This window comes from Anser cygnoides, chromosome 3 (genome assembly GCF_040182565.1).
Source record: "Anser cygnoides isolate HZ-2024a breed goose chromosome 3, Taihu_goose_T2T_genome, whole genome shotgun sequence".
In the NCBI taxonomy this organism is placed as follows: Eukaryota; Metazoa; Chordata; class Aves; order Anseriformes; family Anatidae; genus Anser; species Anser cygnoides.
The window spans coordinates 18,409,574-18,429,064 of NC_089875.1; the positions used below are offsets into that span (position 1 = coordinate 18,409,574).

General features: G+C 42.7%; 1 protein-coding gene across 7 annotated transcripts in view; it reads right to left on the minus strand.

Moving 5' to 3' along the window:
• The window catches only part of ALK (ALK receptor tyrosine kinase), a 305,041-nt gene extending 287,936 nt beyond the window's left edge, over nucleotides 1-17,105 (minus strand). For 6 of the 7 annotated variants that reach the window (XR_010830090.1, XR_010830091.1, XR_010830089.1 and 3 more), the window contains exon 1: nucleotides 16,365-17,104. Coding sequence is in view for 4 of the 7 variants with exons in the window: in XM_066993582.1 (XP_066849683.1) it covers nucleotides 16,365-16,950 (586 nt within the window). In the remaining 3 variants the exon portion in view is untranslated. Of the gene's footprint in view, nucleotides 1-16,364 lie in introns of all 7 variants that reach the window. The other variant, XM_066993583.1, reaches the window with a different exon arrangement.
• Nucleotides 17,106-19,491: the final 2,386 nt, after the last annotated feature.

Sequence of the window (19,491 nt, forward strand, 5' to 3'; positions counted from 1 at the left end):
GCGTCAGTCTCACCTGTTTTGACCTCACAAATAGATCAGACTATCCACTCTATCAAAAACTGCTGTTCAAGAAAACTGATTAACAGATGAAATCTTAGCTTTTTAATATATTAGTCAATGTATTCTTTTATTAATACACAAGCAAACAAAAACTGGTGAAGAGAGTCCCTCACAAATCAGAATGAGTTCAAAAAACAAATTTTTCATTTTATGGATGTTAATGGCTGATTTTGAAACACCAAAATTGCCTTCATCTCTCTCCACCTTCAAGTGTAAGGCTGCCCGACTCATTTTCTATTTAGCCAGCAAAAATCTTGACAAGCCACTAGTTTATCACCTTACTGTGAGCCTCCCTTCAGTTTGACACAGTTTTAATGCTACTCAGAGAAATGGCACCACACTGCTTTTACAGAGTGCCTTTGAGAGAAGAGTTATATATTCAGAAAAGCAATGTTGAAAAAAGGATTTGTGAAGGGACCTGTGGAGGAAGCCTCATCAAGGTAGGACCAAGTCATGATACTGTCAGTCACAATGATGCATTACTTCCATGACAAGCAGCCTCATTAGAAGAGGAGGCTATTTTGGGAAGGGATTCCTGTGGTGGTACAAAACTAACACCGCAGATAGCTTTCTCAGAGAGGAAAAAATGTGTTAACAGAAAGGCTTCTACTAAAGAGACACAAATGGTTTTGCCCAGAGGAAAAAAAAAATCCAACTGGGCTCTACATTTAAAGCATGTGAGACTCAGATTGCTAGAGTTGAACTTGGCACTTTTTACCGAGAGTAGGATTTTTGGAGAAGTAATTTTGCAAAACTGAGCCTTCATGGAACTTCACCTCCAAAAGTCACGTTCCCTCCCTGTCTTTAGGCGTGCACTGAAAAGAACAGATGAAATTCCCTGCGTATGATCCCATCACTCTTCATAACAATAATGGATGCTACAGAAAAGCAAGAGATACCTGTGTTTTACCAGTGTAAAACAGAAAGGCTTCCAGACCTTGCAGGATTCTGTCCTCGGGATACACAGTGATCACTACAGGATAATGAAAGTGTCTATAAGGATCTGAAAACAGCATTTAGTGAAGTGGTGACCTTTAGAAGTGGCGAGGCCTTAGACAGAGAACCATGTTCTCAAAGCTAACTTGAAAGCCAGGCTTTTGTTACTAGCATAGGAACATGCCCGGAGCAGCTCAAAGAACACCATATAAAGTATTTCTTCTTAGAGCACCAGCATCAAAATCTTGAGGCAGAAAGCAAGTTTATATTGTCTAAAATGGTTCACAATGCACCCATGAGACACAGATCTTGCTATGCAATAAGAACTATGAATAAAGCAGGCATTTCAAAGAAGCAAGTGTTGGACCAATTTAGAGACCTGGAAAAAATATCTCTGAATTGTTCTAAGCCTGAACTAACAAAAAATTACAACTAAAATGGAAGTGCCTTTTAAACAAGTTTGGACATGAGTTTTCATTGTTTTTTGGGTACTTTGTCTGCTCTTCTTTCTACTAACTCTGATGATTTAACTTTTATATAATCTACTCTGACCCTCTATTATCTTTTCCTTTCCTTGAACATTTTAATTTGGACCCCCTAATGCAATCCCCAAATGTTTCTTGGAAAAGGGATTACAGTGATGATAAAAGACACAGTAAGAGACAAGATCTTTATCTCTTAATCTTTGCAGATGGGTTTGACTATCATAGATATTCGGAACAGACTTTAGAGGCAGGAGCAAGGCATTTTCTGTCCCTTCTCAAATAAGAAGTGATCCCCTTTCAGACACAAAGCTCAAGTTAGCTGACTCTCTCTTCTGAAAGCATTTCCCCCCCCTTCCAATCCTTTTACCCTATTTTTAAAAATAACTTATTTCCACACTGTTAGGTAACAAAAAGCAACTGGAAATAACATCAGAAGTTACTTAGAATTTTTTCATGAGGCATAAAGGGCAAATTTGTTGGCCTTTTAAGTTTGAGGTTTGCAATATCTTATCAGCATATCATGAAGGCATGACAACAGTAGCACAGTCACAGTGGGAAAAGGGAAGGGTGCTTACTCTCAGTTAGGAGACCCAAATGGTCTGTCTGTGCTGTACAGTACCCTGGTGCAAACTAAACAAATTAAGGTTAAAAAAAATACTTGAGCTAGGTCTTCAGATATATAATGCTTAATGGGCAGCACACGTAAAGTCTTTAAGAGGTGACTATCTGAACTTTCCATTTAGGAATATTACAATAAACCAGAAGTCCTTTCCTCCTGTCAGTGCACTCCAAAGACCTGGTGCTTTTTCCCTTTGCTTGCACTAGGATGCTCTTACTCCTTCATTCCACTTATTCGAATGATACTTCTGTTGTCTTCATTCAACTCAGAACTCAGACACAGGATGCCACAGGTCTAACAGTCGGTCACAGCAAGATATGTTTAATTGCTAATATCCATGCTGCAAAGCAACAGTTTACACACAAGAGTCCTTTCCACAAAACAGTTGTAAGACTTCAAGAAGAAGGGCTCTCAGCATCTCACATGCTCATATGTAACAACGGTACAGACAAAATCGTTCTGGTCACTAAACTGAGCAGCAATATATTCTTTTGCTTACCACCCAAGACTAAGAGCTAATGAAAAATGCCAGAAACGCTGAAAAGAAGTGCAATTTCTAACCTTCCATCACAAAAAAAAAAAACTAGGTGTGCTGTGTCTCACTGTACACTCACAGCAGGTGGCCTGGTAGCAAAGAGCAAGAAAGGTGGTTCCGGCCCAGTCTGGCTGTATCTGAGAACAAGAGTGGAGTAGGTATACAATGGGAAGATGCTCTTGGCTTCAACTGGCTTATGTCTCCCATCAAACTCCAGTTCAAGGCCTTCAAGGAAAATGATGACTGCATGGAAGAGAAACCTCTGCCTCCTATATGCTATAGCCTAAATATGGGACTTGTCTTCACTCAGTTTGATCATTCTAATGGGATGACAGTCATTGTTTTGAAGTGTAGTGTTCCATGAAGAAAGCAAAGTAGCATACTGCCTTCAGTTACACTAATGCAATCCCCTTTGATTTATTTCTTCTACCATTTCAGTCAATGTCCCAACAGTTCACCTACTTGCCAGTTGCGCATTTACTTGACAGCTTTAGGGATCTTTCACATCTGCAGTAAGCCCCGAATATTTTTCCTATGGTCTTGTGCTCCAGATCTTTACTGTTTAGAGTACTGCTCTATTTATTCTCAGCTTCATAGTCCTCTTAATGTTTATCTACCAGCACTGCCATATTTCAAGCCACTGTACCTATAGATAATGCGTTCTGCATCTGAGTACCAGTCCAGTTATTACTTGCTGTCCTCTATATTTACATGTATTTTACATGTTTGCTGGCTTTGTTTCCACACACTATTATCCTTGTCAGAGATAGATAAGGAACATTGCAGGCACAATGGTTCTGTGTCCAGCTCGACTAACCTTTTACTAACTGATCCACAGTCAAACCTCCTTAGGCATGATATTTGGAGTTACTAACTGCTTGCAACTTACAGTGAGCTGGAAAGAAAAAGAGCTACACTTTCACCTGTTTTGTTTTTATCATTGTGAATCAAAATATTGATCAATTTTTTCCTTTAAACTTGATATTTCTACTAGAAATAAAATACATCTATAAAGTTCTACTAACTAATTGAAAGAGACCTTTTTTTTTTTTGAGTACCTTTAAATCACATGGTTTGTCTAAGATCATGAGCTTTACCCCTACAGGAAAATCTGGCTAGATAAGATCCAAGAAGGATCTCATTGACTTCAGCCTTACACCAAGTGCACAATGAGATACTTAAAAGACTTGTATTTTAGTTGTAAAATAAACCCTACAGTGCTCAGCCCCAGCTACATTCTATTTTTGTCTCATCCTGTTTTTCCTTATTGCCTGCATTTCTTATAACAAAGAAACATCTAGGTTTCCTTCAACACCACTGACAGGTAGCCTGTAAATAATCTGAGCCATCAATATACAACTGTACTCAGCTGCAGGTGAAGTGGGAATTACGACTTGTCTCACAGCTCTTCTGTTACTTAGAAAGGGTCTCTACAAAAGCATTTTACCACTTGCAGAGGAAACCCAGCTGTCCAACTCCTTAAGACTCGATCTAGTGTGTCATTTTACGTTTTCAAGCCTGAACTGTGTCTTTCATTATACTAAAGGTCTCCTTTCCCATTAATCTTGTTGAGCAGCTCTCCCCTCTAAGCTCTGCTGCCCACAATTTGTGATTTCTTATTGTTGAGCATCCATCACACGTAGAATTGTTTCTAAGCACCCCATTACTCACATATTTAGCCATGTCAAAGAAAGGCCTCCACGTAGCTCCCAAAGCACTTCAGAATTCCCTTCTTTTTTTTCCCCCCCATCAAAAAGGTTAAAAAAAAAAAAAGGACAAAAGCAGACAGCATCTTATTTGAACTTAACAAGGAGGTAGATTTCCTTACACAAAGTTATAAGGAGGAGCAATGCAAAAAAAAAAGGCAACTATAAAGTATAGTACACTTAAAGTTAACAATGCATTAACTGATATCACAAGGTTCAGCTGAGCAAGAACCCAGCCCTGGGTCCTTTGGGTAACTTCTTTCAGTGCCAACAGGAGAACTTCCTGCATTGACCCTGTATGGAAACTAACAAAAGTTTCCTCTCTCTTGTATTGTAATTTATATAGCATAACTGTGCATGTCATTTCAGGACTTCAAAAGTATCAGAGCTTTCTTCTGCTCAATCTGGTCTTCAGTTTGGTTCTGGGACCATCTCCATAAACACTCATGACATATATACGTGCAGCTATGTCCTGATAAGATCAAGGAAACTTCTGAAAATAACAACTCACTAATATGGGGTAACTAAAGAATTTCGTAGATTAAAGAACTCCCATTAGTGGGATAAGCCTCAGAGGAAGCTGTGCAGCTCTTCTCTAAATAGCATCTCTGAAAATTTGAATTCAGATACTTATTATTAAAAGGATCAATTGCTCTCCAGGGACTATCCACTAATGTACTCCCTTTCCCAGCATAGGATTACTGTAGCTCATTCATTCACTCATCACAACTCTGCAGTTGCATAAATAGATTCTGTAAACAAAATCTTTTCACCAGCAAAATCCCACTGTGCTAGCAACATTAAGGGGCAAGCATACAAACACCCTGCAGAGAAGCAGAGGCAACTACTTCATTGATATTTCTTTTTTCTCTTCTAGTTGATACTGCTTTACAATTGATGTTGGAAAAAAAAAGTATTAAAACCCAACGCATTAAGTCTCCATACAGACTGGCTGCTGAAGCCTAAATATCAGTCATAATTATTATCCATAAAGTGTTATTGAATCAGATCTTAAAGATTTAATGCTGCCTTGTTTCAGGAGATAAAGGGCAGTAAGGCTGGCAAAGCAGAGAAGGAAACACTGGGCTTTTGATCAACCTTCATGTGATTTAGAACCATAACAACAAAAGAGACTGAGCACTTCGAATGTTATCCAAAATCCAGTGAGTTAGCCTTGACACAATCCAATGGCACAAATGGATACTCAGAGGGTGTTTTTATCTGTGGACTTGATACCACCAACCAGATGGAAGATGCAACTCTTTTCTTGAGCTCAGGACTAGCAAACGCTGTGCTTTTAGGACACCCTGCTGTACCTCTGATTGTAGCCTGCAATTAGTAGGCAAACCATCTTAACACTGAAGGACTTCTCTAAACCACAGCCTCCCACCACCTATTTGAGCCATTGTGGAGCATTTTGATCACCTTCAGAAATGGCCATTTACCTTTACAGTCCCCCGTTAATATAATTCCCTATCCACAAAGCCTCTGACAGAAGGCACCAGGCAAGCGGTTAATGGAGCACGTAGGCTGCCCTAACACTTGCAGCTAATTAACACTGATATCATCCCTGCCCAAAAACATTTTATTCAGCTTTCTGCAATCACAATATCAACAATCCAGCTCCCCCTTTCCCTTTTTGTAGTACAATATTGCAACAACCTGAGGCCATTTTTCATCTCTCCAAAGAGCTGTGAGGAGGAGGAGGAGGATTACAACAGGAGAGCTAGGAAGGACTGAAATGAACCGGTGTGCAACCTCGCACCACCAAAAAGCCACAGTGCTTGCCAGCAAGAGCCCTTCACTCCTGTGTAAAGCAAGTCCCACCACCTCCCTTCCTTGGCTGCTCACAATAATAATCTCAAGCAAGCCCTGATTACGGATTCGCTCTCCACCTCCATAAGGCACCTGTTTTGCAACACAACCATTAAATTTTGAATCTTTACAGAATACTACATTTTTCAAATATAAAAAGCACTCCAAGGAAATCTTGAAGAAGGGTAATAAGAAATACTTGCAGTGAGACCTCATCTGAATTGCCTACACATAGATAAGCCACAAATTTCCTTTTCTTAAAGATTTTGTTAACCTTTTGCAGATGGGAAGGAGTTTACTGATTGAGAACTAGATGAGGTCAGTGCAACAGTTACATTCTGAATCCTCTTCAAACATGCCTTCGGCACAACGTAAAAAAAAAGTTGATAAAACTGAATTGTTACTTAAACTGAGTCGTTTAAGAGAATAATTAACCTATAACAACTATTCTGGCCTCCTCTCCAGCTTTGAAAAGTAATCCCTTCTCATTAGTTTCAAGTTTAATTAGCATCAATAATGAAATGTCCCTCAGAAATAACCATTGCATCATGTTCCTACAAATTGAAAGTTCGCATGGCAATTTCTGAAGACAGGTAGAGGCTCAGCAGATCCCAGATGTTTGCAAAAATAAAGTGTAAACAGTAATGTAGTAGTGTGGAACGTGACAAAAAAAAAAAAGAAAAACCACCACCACAACGTATTTCTTTGAAAGACAAACATTGCAAACACAATTTGGAGTAGACAGGACTCCAAAGCAGCTTTGCCAATAATTGCTGCAGTATTTCCAGTAAGTTATCAAGACTCTCAACTCTAATTTATTGATCTTTCTTGGCCTTTTGGCTGAAGCAGAGAAAGACATCACTATGTAGTATACTCTATATGGGAAAACTGTTTTCAGCACTTACAGTCTAACATAAACAAATACTGCTTTTTCCATTTCTGTCTCCTGGGATCTCTCTGTAAAATAGATATAATGCTTAGCATTGTCACCAGGATGATAAGGCTTAAAGTACTTTGAGAATCTAAGATGGAAGAAGCTATAAAAAGCCCAGACATTCTGGTGCAGCTGATAGCCTGTTACGTAGTGGGCCAGTAGAAACAACAGGCAAATACCAATGTACGTATAGAAATTAAAAGTCTGCTGCATGTTGCAGAGCTTTGAAGATTACCAGAGATTTGTGGCAGGTGAAATCAGAGGTGTTCAGCTGCATGCCACAGGCACTACAGCACGTATATTCAAGAAACCACACAAGCTTTTGAAACTGAGCTAGAAAGAAATCTCCAATGCCATAAGAGTCCCAGAAAGCACGACATGGAAGAAGAAGTTCCAAAATGTCTATTTGTGCACATCATTGAGCACATACACAGACTGATATTACCTCTTCCTAACAGACATCAAGAAATACATCGTGCAAGAATCCACACGTGGCCATGTCTAACCACATTCCCACCCTCACTGCTGTAGTGTCCCTGCTTTCTCCCCACACTCACGAAGCATCCTCTGTTCTTCACCTGACCACCTTACACAGAGCCATCTTGTCTCCCTTTACCCAGCTCTTAACTCAGAGAGAGAGTCACAGCTTTCTTTCAAGACACAGCATTGCAGGATACGAGAGGCAGTGAGAATCTTGCAGAAGGACCCCACACCTCCTCCTTCGCAGCACACTGCTGCAGGGCGAATTCAAGTCCAAGCCATTCCAGCATACACATTTGTTCTGACAGGGAAAGCAGTTCTTCTGCCTCAATGTGAGCATTGGATGGCCACTTACAGGCTTCTGAAATTTGTAAGGCTAACGGCAGAGCTTCTAGAGGCAAGTTTATGGAGGGGATAGCCCTCATTTCTAGAAAGACCTAGATGAAAGGTTCCTTCCTAGTACCTCAACTTTGCCATTCTTCCCGTAACCCAGGAGGAAACAGGCAGACTACCAAAGTTATAAACAATCTCAAGTCCCACATTCTCTATTAATTTCTGACACCTTAAAAAGAAAATCATAAACAACAGACCTTCTCCCACCATCTCCGTGAGGTTTTCACTTCTCAGAGGAGACAACACGTGGCCTGCTCAGCAGCCTGGTAGTCAACTGTACCAACACCTGCAGCTCTTCAATGCACGAGGAGATGGTGCTCAGCTGCAGTCATTAAATGTCCCCTGGCCCAGCTGGCCACGACACTAGGAACCACAGCCCATCCCACTCCTCCTCATGTTTTGTAGGGCTACAAGTATCCCTGGCCAAAGCCCCACAAAGTAAAATCTAAAAACTCTAGCAAACCTAAATTTGACCATTTGGCTTTCAGACAGTATGGTACTTTAACAGGTTAAGGCATTGCTTATAATTTTTTACAAAACCACAAATTCAGTCTATTGTAAAATCAAACAAAACTGTTGCCATTTTTAAGTTTGATAAGTTTGCTATCCAGGATAGCAAGGAAATAGCAGTCCTATGATTAGCACTGCAGACATCAAAATAAATCAGTATGGTAGGCTGTTTTAGCTTTGTCCTCAGAAATCCGAGAGTTCAAACTGCATCTTATTGTCTTTATTGAGGTTCTTAGAAAGTAAAAGTAATAGTGATCTGCAAAAAAATTAGCATCTTGCACCAACAGAGTCCAAAAGCAGTCAAAACTACCCCTGTTATGCAAAGGAGGTACCAACCACAAAAAGAAGTATTTCACGTCACACAGCATGTCAATGGCAGAAGTGTCGATATACAACCCTTCTGACTCTACCTCCTCATGTGATTCTCTCCTCCTTCCCGCTCACTCTGTGCCACATTCACTGATGGAAGACCCAATATTGCAAGACAATTATGTTGGAAGTTAAAGAAGAATTTGATTGCTGTGACCACTCTTTGTAAAACACTGAAGTTCTTTGGCAAGAGGAAAACTAAATGCAAAATATTAACCAATACACTATTTTCACACCACAGTGATCACTTTGCATTCAGTGCCTGTTTTTCTGTACTTGATTTTATCTTTGTACAATAGTTTCCCATTTTCTTTAGAATGCCTGTTATAAAAAAAATAGCCTGGACTCCACTTGCAGCGGGCCACCAGCTCTTTCTCTTGGATACAGCCAGAACAATTCGACCACATCACAGATCCTACAGGACCAACAAGTGCAGATGATTCTCCTTCACTACATCTGACATAGTTTATAGCTTCTGAAAGCAGAGATATATAAGTCCTATCTGTGCTGTCACAGTGCATTTCTGAGCAGCCATGCTCATGCAGGGTAGTGACAACCATGAAGTTACTTGGCTGCTTCAGTCATAAATCACAATGCTCATGTAAACTAGACTTCAGTCTCAAAATGTGTTCCTTGCCTAAATATTTAAACACGTAAATAACTTCCAGCCATTTCAGCTTGCCATTTTAAGCTTTCTGACATTCATTGTTCAGAAGAAAAGAAAGGTCAGGCTTATCAAATCTGCATTTATACCTCCATGACATTTTTCTCCAACCAAATTTTTCTGAATTTGAAGAGCAAGAGAAATATAGCACATTTCATAACGGACCTTTCTTGAATTAGCACCGTGGTCTCAGCAGCCACATTGAGCAGCTCATCAGGAAACAGATGCTATGGTTGGGGGAAAGAAAGAGGTAAGAAAAGTAAGCAACTTAGATTGTTGTTTGCCATTAGGTATGTCACTTGTGACAAAAACTAGATGTCCCCTAGTCTCAGTACTTCAGTTTCTGGGTAACCCAAGTGGTTACTTTTATTAGATAGTAAAAAACAGAAATGTCCAGGTACAGCACTGAATTTGCTGCTGCTTGCGAAGAAAATTTGAAGTTGGATTCCCAAAACAGCGTCCCCCCAAATGAGTTAGCACTAATATAGTGAAAAGGTGGTATTTTCTTTACTATGACCAGACTCAATTAAATAAATTGTGAAATTTAAAAATGCTAAGTGCTGCTAATCTTCCCTCACTTTCTCTACTTTTTTGACTAATTCACAAACATTATCACAAACACAGATTATATTTCCTGTCATATAATGTTTGTGTGAGATGTGCAGTGAACCAAATGATGAGATTACGTTCGAATACAACCATCAGACAGTGCAAAACCACCTTTGATTTTGAAGTATGCTTCTGCATTTATATAATAAAGCACTAAAGTTTGCTAGCGCACTCCTTTGCTGTAGGTATTAAATCACTGTTTTTAAGAACGGGGAAATTAAAGCACAGCAAGATTGGAGAAAATATCTTTTAAAAATCTACTATAAATTTTCATCCACATAAAATAATTAACATAATAAACCGATACTCGTGTCCCTTTTGGTGTTCATTTACTGATATTTTACTGAATAAGCTTATGAATAAGAACATTTCTAAAAAAAATGAGCCGTGCCTAAAAGTAAATGACATTTGCAGAAAGAAAAAAAAAAAAGACCTGGAAATCATAAAAACATTTTGCCATAATCCTGACTCTCATAAAGCCTGACTCCTGTGGATGGACCAAGCCCAGGTTTCTGGAGAGCACCAGTGACTGGAAGGGAAGTGCTACAGACCTGAAATTTAGGGCAGGAAGGACTGGGAAAGATGCTCCTAAGCACGCTTAGGGTTCACTGTGATTTAGCAACTGGTAATTGGAACGCAGTACTCTGGTGCCTTGTGACTACCCAAGGGTAGAAGAAGAAAGCCTCAGTAACACTAATTCCTGTCTGGAGTAAACTCAAGTGCAAATCAGGCCTGTCCTTGAACCTGTGCTGGTAAAGCTGGCCCACAGGCCTAGGCAAAGCACAAATCCCCAGCAGAAAAGAAGAAAATGACTTGCACTAAAATGTAAGCCTTTCAGAAGCCCTACTGCAATGGTTCAGACTTAATCACTGAATTTTGCCTCCAACTTATCAGGAGAGATCAGACCTCACCTCACATACAGTCAAGGAGGAGAGAAAAACAGACAGCGACTGGGAAGTGACTGAAGTCTTTCACCATTTTTCTGCTCTGTATTGCACAATTCCAAACTTTGTTCTTTGGAGACAGCGGGGGGGAAGGGAAGGGAAGGGAAGGGAAGGGAAGGGAAGGGAAGGGAAGGGAAGGGAAGGGAAAAAAAAGGGAAGGGGGGAAGGGAAGGGAAGGGAAGGGAAGGGGGGAAGGGAAGGGAAGGGGAAGGGAAGGGAAGGCCTTGGTCAAAAGCTGGTACCTCTGAAATATGTGAAAAAAATCTGTGGACTTTCCTACAGTCTGATTTCAGCTTGCAGCTCTGATTTTCATTTTCAAAATGTCCACTTTCAGAAACACATTTTCATCTAGTCTGAAGATCTTTCTAATCTTAGGTAAAGGGTTCCTCCTGCAAATAAGTTCAGGTGCGTGGTAGCACTACCCTAAAGATGAAAAGCCTAATTGCCTCAGCATTATAATAGCAGTGGTATGTAATGAATGTAGACAGTTTCAGGGAGAGTATGTGTTGCAAGTTAATACGATTTTAGATGAAGACCACAGTGCAGGAGTAATATTTCCCCTAGCTAGAGGATGAAGACTTATACACTGCTATTTAAAAAAAATATAATTGGAATGTTAAATCTATTTCATGAATGAAAGTACATTGACCTTTAGAAGGAGGAACGACTCATTTTCACCACTGTATGCCCCTTTTAACATACACTTCCCACATTTGCATATGTAAGTAGCAATTAGTTCTCAAGGGAAGTTATTTTATGGCCATTTCAGATTATTAAGCTTCCCAAGTAAGCTTGGAAGAAACATATTTAGCAACATTTGTGGCGTAGGTTCCCTGCAGTAAGTCATTTGGTTATCTGGGATGTTAACATGAAAAAACACAAGCACCTATGCAGGGCTAGGCTACCAGGGCTCTGGATTACTATGGAGACCTTGCAAGTGCAGAGCACTTCACCTGGACTAACCCAAGCCGATGCCTATCCAACATCCCACTACCTGTGGGATAAATCACACAAGGGACAGTCAGTGCTGAGTCCTTTAACTGGCAGCTTCAATATAGGAACGTTTAGGATTTTTATTAAAGAAAGCTCTATAGCCTGTCCAGAGCAGACTCCACTAGAGACCCACTGTGTGTTGACATCAGAAAGCAAACCCTCTAAGACCAAAACAAAAACTGGCCAGGACTCTTCTGACAAAAAGGTTTGCTAGCAGATTGGTTTCCCATGGGAATGTATTGATTTTGATTAAAATGATTCTGGAAAGTTTTCCTTGGAGGTAGGACAGAATTTCCAATCAAACCCAAAGACAATGACAGTAAAGTCACCAGCAACATGCTAGCTGGGAGGCTTACCTAATGTACGGGAGATCTGCAGCACTGTGACCCTCTCTGAGCTCGCCCCCCCGGTGTGCTTTAACCCAGCGGGCAGCTAAGCACCACACAGCCGCTCGCCCACCCTCCTGCCCCTCCCCACTCTGTGGGATGGTGGGGAGAATTGAAAAAAAGAGAAGGCTTGTGGGTTGAGATAAAGACTGTTTATTAGGACAGAAAATAAGGGAAAATAATAATAAGAGGGATAATATTATTACCAATAATAATGTGTACAAACAAATGATGCACAATGCAACTGCTCACCACCCACTGACCGATGCCCAGCCTATCCCCGAGCAGCCGGTCCCCCCACCCCAGCCAGCCCCCCCCATATTAATTGTTCAGCATGACGCTATATGGGATGGAATACCCCTTTGGCTAGTTGGAGTCAGCTGTCCTGCATCTGTCCCCTCCCAGCTCCTGCTGCACCCCCAGCCTGCCCGCTGGCAGGACAGTGTGAGAAGCTGAAAAGTCCTTGGCTTAGTGTAAGCACTGCTCTGCAACAATGTGATATCAACATTATTCTCATCCTAAATCCAAAACATAGCACCCTACCAGCTACTACGAGGAAAACTAACTCTATCCTAGCCAAAACCAGGACACCTCCCTTCCTGTGCATTAATTTGATTTTTGCTCCAGAGGAGCACTGTGGGAAGAAAGAGAAACCAATATTAAATCAAGAAGCATTTCCAAGAGAGGAAAACTCTCTCTTACCTAATTTTGAAAAGGCCAACCTGACACAGAAATGGTAGATGGGCTGGGGACCACAGCTCCTGCAAAAGGAAGCTTTTTCTTGCAGGATGCCGCATTACATGAGATTAAGTGTGCGAGAGAAATCTGGCATTGAGAGTATTTGCAGGAGAGCATTGTAGAAATTCTTGTGAACTTTGTCTATTAAACAACAGCACTCCAGTAAGAGTCTTTTACTAATTGTTCAGTAACACACTGAGACAAATTGCATTATGCTTTGTGCAAACGTGCTGTTAGAATAGGAATGGGTTCACTCCAGTTAAATATCTCTGAGCAAGTACCAGAGACAGTAACAGTTAAAGAGAATAAAGTATTATTTACAGGACTCTTTTGTAACCCTAAACTCAATGGGAATTCAGCTTCTTGAGTTTTTTTCTTATCCTAAATTGTAATTCAATCTCCATTCACATGGAGGATAATTTTGTGGAAAAAAAAATTAAACAAGGTAATTGCTTTTTTTCCTAGGAAATACTGCAATCCTGTGTAACAGAGAGCGAGAGAGTGCTAAGTATGTCAACGTAAGTAAAGCCTCTTTACGTTATTGATGGGGGGATTGTGTTGTTTGAAATCCATTTCCAATTAGCTTAAGCAATGAAGGAAAGGCTCAGTTGCCTTAGGAAAGGCTTTAGTTAAGCCCTATACAAATTAGCTGCAATAGTATTAATAATTACTGGAATCTGCACACTTATGGGCTAGTGGATGCTGCTCATGCTGTTACCACTGTGTCAGCATATTCTGTTGTGAGCAGGGCTATCTATATGGCGCAAATTTAACTATGGCAGTGACACATGGTGTTCACGTAAGCAGCACCTTCACAAAGCAGAAAGAATGGATTTTCAAACTATTCAGTAACCCCATGCTACAAATCTAGTGCAAAGTCATACAGTAGTATAAACACACTAAGGTTTCATTGCTAACCAAGTGTCAGACAATTTGACAGTGCCACAACTTATGCATTTTAGCCTTGGTGCAGAATTCTGCAGGAAACTATGACTTTTGCAGATTATGAACAGCTGCTAGGAGAACTGCTGTGAAATAGGTAGATGCAGTCCATATTCCTTCTGCTCCTCCTATTCCTGCATCCCCTGTGACTGACTTTGCATGACTGTATTGCAGTAAAAACAGCAGAGCCTTGTCTCCAACATGGTTTTACAGTGGTATAGGTAACCACTGTTATCTCTCAGCAAAAACATGCATTTCTTCCCAACAGCGAAGACAATAACCAGAGCCTGGGGGTTTACTGATGAACTTTGGTTAAAGCTCCATCTGTGTTGTTACAAGACCAAAACACCCATCAGTTCATAAGGATACCCTTCACCCAAGCTAAACATCACACCATCTTCCTCAAAGAAGACAAATATATGCCCTCCAGCTCCCTTATTGCTAAAAGCACTAGGGTTGAGGTGGCATTAAAAGCTAAGGCTATCCTCACCACCGAAAATGGAGGAGATTTTTAAAGCAAAATGACTGCTACTCACAATAAATTCCCCAAAGAGAAAAAATAGCAGGTGAGTTTTGGTGTCTGTATTTTTTTTTCCTGTAACATAGCAAGGCAAGATCTACTGAAGGTAGGGAGCATTGGCCTCACCCAGACAACTTATGGCAGGTGACATCTCTGCCTTACCCTGCCAAAATGAGCACAGAAAGAGCTAACCCAGGCATGTCACTTTTTGTCTGAAGTATAAGACTGGTTCACACAGAGCCTGCTTTAACAGCCTGCTTTGATTTTTGCTTCAGGTAATAAGGAATGAGATGGGCTCAATTTGCAGTTATTCAAATTGCTGATGGATCTTCTCAGTTGAGTATCAAAAAATCGGTTGTTCCAACTTCGTATTCATAGCCCAGTACTGAATTGTCTCACCTCTTGTGAGTTTACTTCTGTTTACTCTGTGGACCATTAAGTAGGCAGCTACTCAGGGACACACCATTGACTTCCACACAGCTTCATAAAAGCTACTTAACTCACTGTGACAAATTATTCGGTCCTGCAGACCTCTAGGTATTACAATCTTTTATTGGGACAGCCTGAATCAGAGCTTGTGTTAAAGGTGCAATGCATGCACAGAATGGAAATCTTCCTTGATCATTGGCCCAAATTAGAGACTTCACTTGATGTAATGGAGCTGCCCCATACCCTGACTGCAAATCACTGCCATCCAGAATCAAAAAATCTAAGCCAGGGCTTCTCTTCAGAGAGGTGTCAATGATACATGAGCTTTCACAGATAAACAACTTCTTGTCATACTGTAGCTGATATAGTGTATGAATATCCTCTACGGTTTTAAAAGGGGTAGAAATTAACTCACTTCCAGCTTGTTATGGTTTAACCTGGCAGACAGCTGAACACCAGCCATTCACTCACTCCCCCACAGTGGGATAGGGGAGAAAACTGAAAAGTGCAGGAATTTATGGGTTGAGATAAGTACAGTTTAATAAGAATGGGGAAAAAAAAGGAAAAAAAAAAAAACAGTAACATAAAGAATAAATAAATCAAGTGATGCACAACAGTCCCCAGGCAACAGCAGCCCCCCTCTGCCAACTTCCCCCAGTGTTTTTTTTTTATTGTTCAGCATGATGCCGTGTGATATGGAATGCCCCTTTGGCCAGGCATTTGGACACAGCTACATGAAACTCACCAGAAAACCTTTTCCTTGCATGTCTGTCTGTCACCCATTATGTTTTATGCTTAGAGAAGAGTAATAATATTGATAGCAATACCAAATAGTATTACTGCATGTTTGATGGTCAATCTCAGCTGTACAAATGTTTCTGTTCGCTGAGGTCTGCCTGCACATCATCTTGGAAATCCACTTGCAGCACTCTGAGTAAAAAATGTATCATCTTAAAAAGGGAAGTTTCAGACAACCTGTCCTTGCTCTCCTTAGACTAATGACACTTTCACCTCCGAGTCTCGATTGCGGTTGTCTGGCACAACGGACTGTTTGTACCGCATAAAACCCCCTCGGCGCTTTCTAAGCGGTCCTCCCGGCCCCGCAGCCCCCTCCGTACATTTCAGACGGGTAAAGCGCAGCAAGGACGAGCCGTACGGGCAAAACGCGGCTGCTCCGGAGGGGGGGGGGCTGGGGCTGCGCCTCCCTCTCCCGCGGGGCTAAGGGTGAGCGGCACGGCGGAGCCGGACACGCGTGGCGCTGCGGGGCACGACGCAGTGCATGCAACGCAGGGCTCACCTGCCGCCGAGACGTGGAAGAGGAGGCGGGGGCGGGCGGCGCGGATGGCCGCCGAGAGCCCTCGCTCGCTGCCCGGCGCTGCACCGCGGCGCTCGGGCATCACCCGCACCCGGAGCCGCCCGGAGCCGGCGCGGAGCCACCAGGCGAAGAGCTCGGTGACGTTGAACTCCAGCTGGGCCCCGGCGGAGCCCGGCGGCGGCTCGGCGGCACAGCCGTCCCGCAGGCTGCCCTCGCCCACCTCCAGCACCAGCTGCTTGGCTCGCCGCGGCCGCCGCCCGGCTCCGGTGGGCCCGCCGGGGGAGGCGAGCGGCGAGGCCCGGGGCTGCCCTCCGCGGGCGGCGCGGAGCAGGGGCGCGCAGTCCAGCAGCAGGCGGCCCCGCGCCGCGGCGCGCCCGGGCGGCCCCGGCAGCAGCAGCTCCCGCACGTAGGTGCGGAACAGCGAGGGCACGACGAAGTCCACCGCCAGGTTCCTCCTCTGCAGCCGCGAGAGGCCGGGGCTCTCCCGCGGCCCCGCCGCCTCGGGGGCCAGGCTCAGGGCGAGGCTGGCGGCGGCCAGCAGGCGGGCCAGCAGCCCGCTGCCCGCCATCACCGGCCGGCGGCGCCCCGCCGTGCGCTGCGACCCCGCCGTGCCCGACGGCCTCGGAGCGGGGCCGGCCGTGCCGCCGGGGTGCCCGCGGTGCCCGCGCCTCCGCCGCCGCGCGAGCTTTGCCGGCTCCAACTACCCGCCACAACGCGGGCATTACCCGGCGGGCGCTGACGTCACGCCCGAGCCTGCCCGCCAGCAGCCAATGGCGGCCCCGGCAGCTGGCGTTATGCAAATGCTCGGGGGCGGGGCGCGGGAACGCTCATTGAGAAAAAAATGGCCCGGGCGGCGCCCCGCGGGGGTCCCCAGGTGCGGGCCCGGCGCGCTGCCCGCGGCAGGGCCCGGCAGGGGCAGGGCGGGAGCCGAGGCGGGCGCAGGCTCCCGAGCGCCGGGTGCTGTGGGGCTTTGGGGCTCCCGTTGTGCCTCCTCCCTCCTCCGCTTCCCTGCAGGCAGTGATGGGCAGAGCTGTTCGTTTCTCTCCCTGCCTTCCCTCTCTCTCTCCCGTTCCTTTCTTACCTCCTTAAAAACCGAGGTCCCCAGAGCAACCCTGGGTCTCTTTCTCGGTAGGGAAAAAAATGAAAAGGAGAGGAGTGCAGAGGAAAAAATCCTACAGCACAAGGCATTTTAAAGAACTGAACAGAATTGTTCCATTTCAGAATGCAAACAACGGCTTTAAGAATGGTTCGTGCACCAATTTCCTTTTTTAAACCTATAATAAACAATGTGAAATCACTGTAATTACATTAGTGCTCTAGCTAATCATAACTCATTCATATTTCTGGAAGTTGCCTACACGAATTAATGACTTATTATTATCTCTTTAGTTTGATTCTTAATGCAGGTATATTTTTATAATCCAGGTACTTGAACTATATAATCATTAGAATGCAATTATTCTGTCAAGCAGTTATTCTTCTGCTTATACCAAATTAATGTTAATACACAGATATTCCGGAGCAGAACCCCGGTGTAATTCTTCCATAATTGTAGTGCTAAAGAATGTAATTGCAGGCACAATCCTAGACAAGAAACAAGATCTTTTCAGTACAGAAGAGCTGAAGAAGGTACTTCAGGGCAATCATCGCAGGAATAGTTCTGTACTACACTTCATACCAAAAAGCACTGCTGTGCCGTATTCAGCCTCGTACAGGTGTGCTAATTCAGAGCCCATCCAGGATGACAGTGTTTTCCCAACTCACGCTAATGGGCTGTGTACATGCCTTCTCTTCTCCACAGCTCTTCTTGTTTTAAAATTCATTAAATTCACTTGCTCAATATGTGAACCTACTTCATTCACTTTTAAGTTTTAGTAAAACTTTGGGGTTTGATCTTCCTTTTCTCAGAAGAGCAAGATGACTGGAAAAATACTGGAATACATACAAGTGTTCTGTGGCACAAAATCCAACACAGAAGTATTTTGAATTAAGATGTGTACTTCTATTCTTTTGACTGTTCTTATTAGAAAATGTTAAATGGACTGAGTTCACCATGGTCTTTGCATTCAGCCTCTTCTTTTACTCTAGTGGATAGTCATATTAGCACGTACATTCATGGATTGAGAACTAAGTCCTGCCTTCTTCACCAAATTATTTTGGACTGTCACCTTCCTCTGTCTGAGTATTGTATGCTAGCGAGTCTCTCACAAAGAGGGATGAAAATTAGTGCAGAAAATGTCAAGTTAGGCACAGAAAATGTTCTAAAAATCTCTTTAAACAGTTTATCGTAGGCTGTTTTCCTGCTTTCACAGATCTGATTTCCATCATATGAGGTTGCTACTGTAGAACTTCTGCAGTTTTCACTTCTTAGTATTTTCCTCTCAGATTCAACCAGTTTGAACCTAACGCTTAGCTCATTTCAGTGAACGGTATGTCTCTCATTGACTTGAACAGACCACACAGGACACAGTTCAGGTTTTAACTCAGCTGCTAGAAGCAGTAATTGGATTGATTCCTTTATCCCCAATATCCTGCTGAAATAGGCCATACCTGTCATGGCAGCTAGCAGACTGTTATTTAACAGTCCCAAGGAAATCAGGTAACACAAATGTATGTAGATTTTTCCACTGTATTCCCTTGTTTTATTGCCACGAAACACAAGAAGGTTAGAGCTGAAAGCTAAAATGAAGAGGCATCTTTATTAATAGACATTAAATGAAATAGAAACAGATGTTAATACATTGAAAAAGTGAAAATGGCCCCATTAATGAAGAGAGGCAAAGAAATCAATGAGGGATCTCCTGTGGTTGTGTTGCTGGGCTGCCTTTTATCTTCCTTTCTAAATTCTCTCTTTAAATTAAGAAGAGTGGAAATTTGGGAAAAATTAAAAGTCTGGTCAATACAACTGGTAATGAGGGACAGGTAAGAAAATACTTTGCACAATTCTGTGGCAGGCTGGGATTAGCCCTGGACAATATGCATCCCAGTTTTTTAATTTAGCTAACGAATTGACTATGTCACTGGCAATTAATTTTGAAAAGCAGAAGAAATCTAAGGATGTCTCAAAGGATGAGGGTGGGGGGAGATTAAATACAGTACTAGTCTTTTG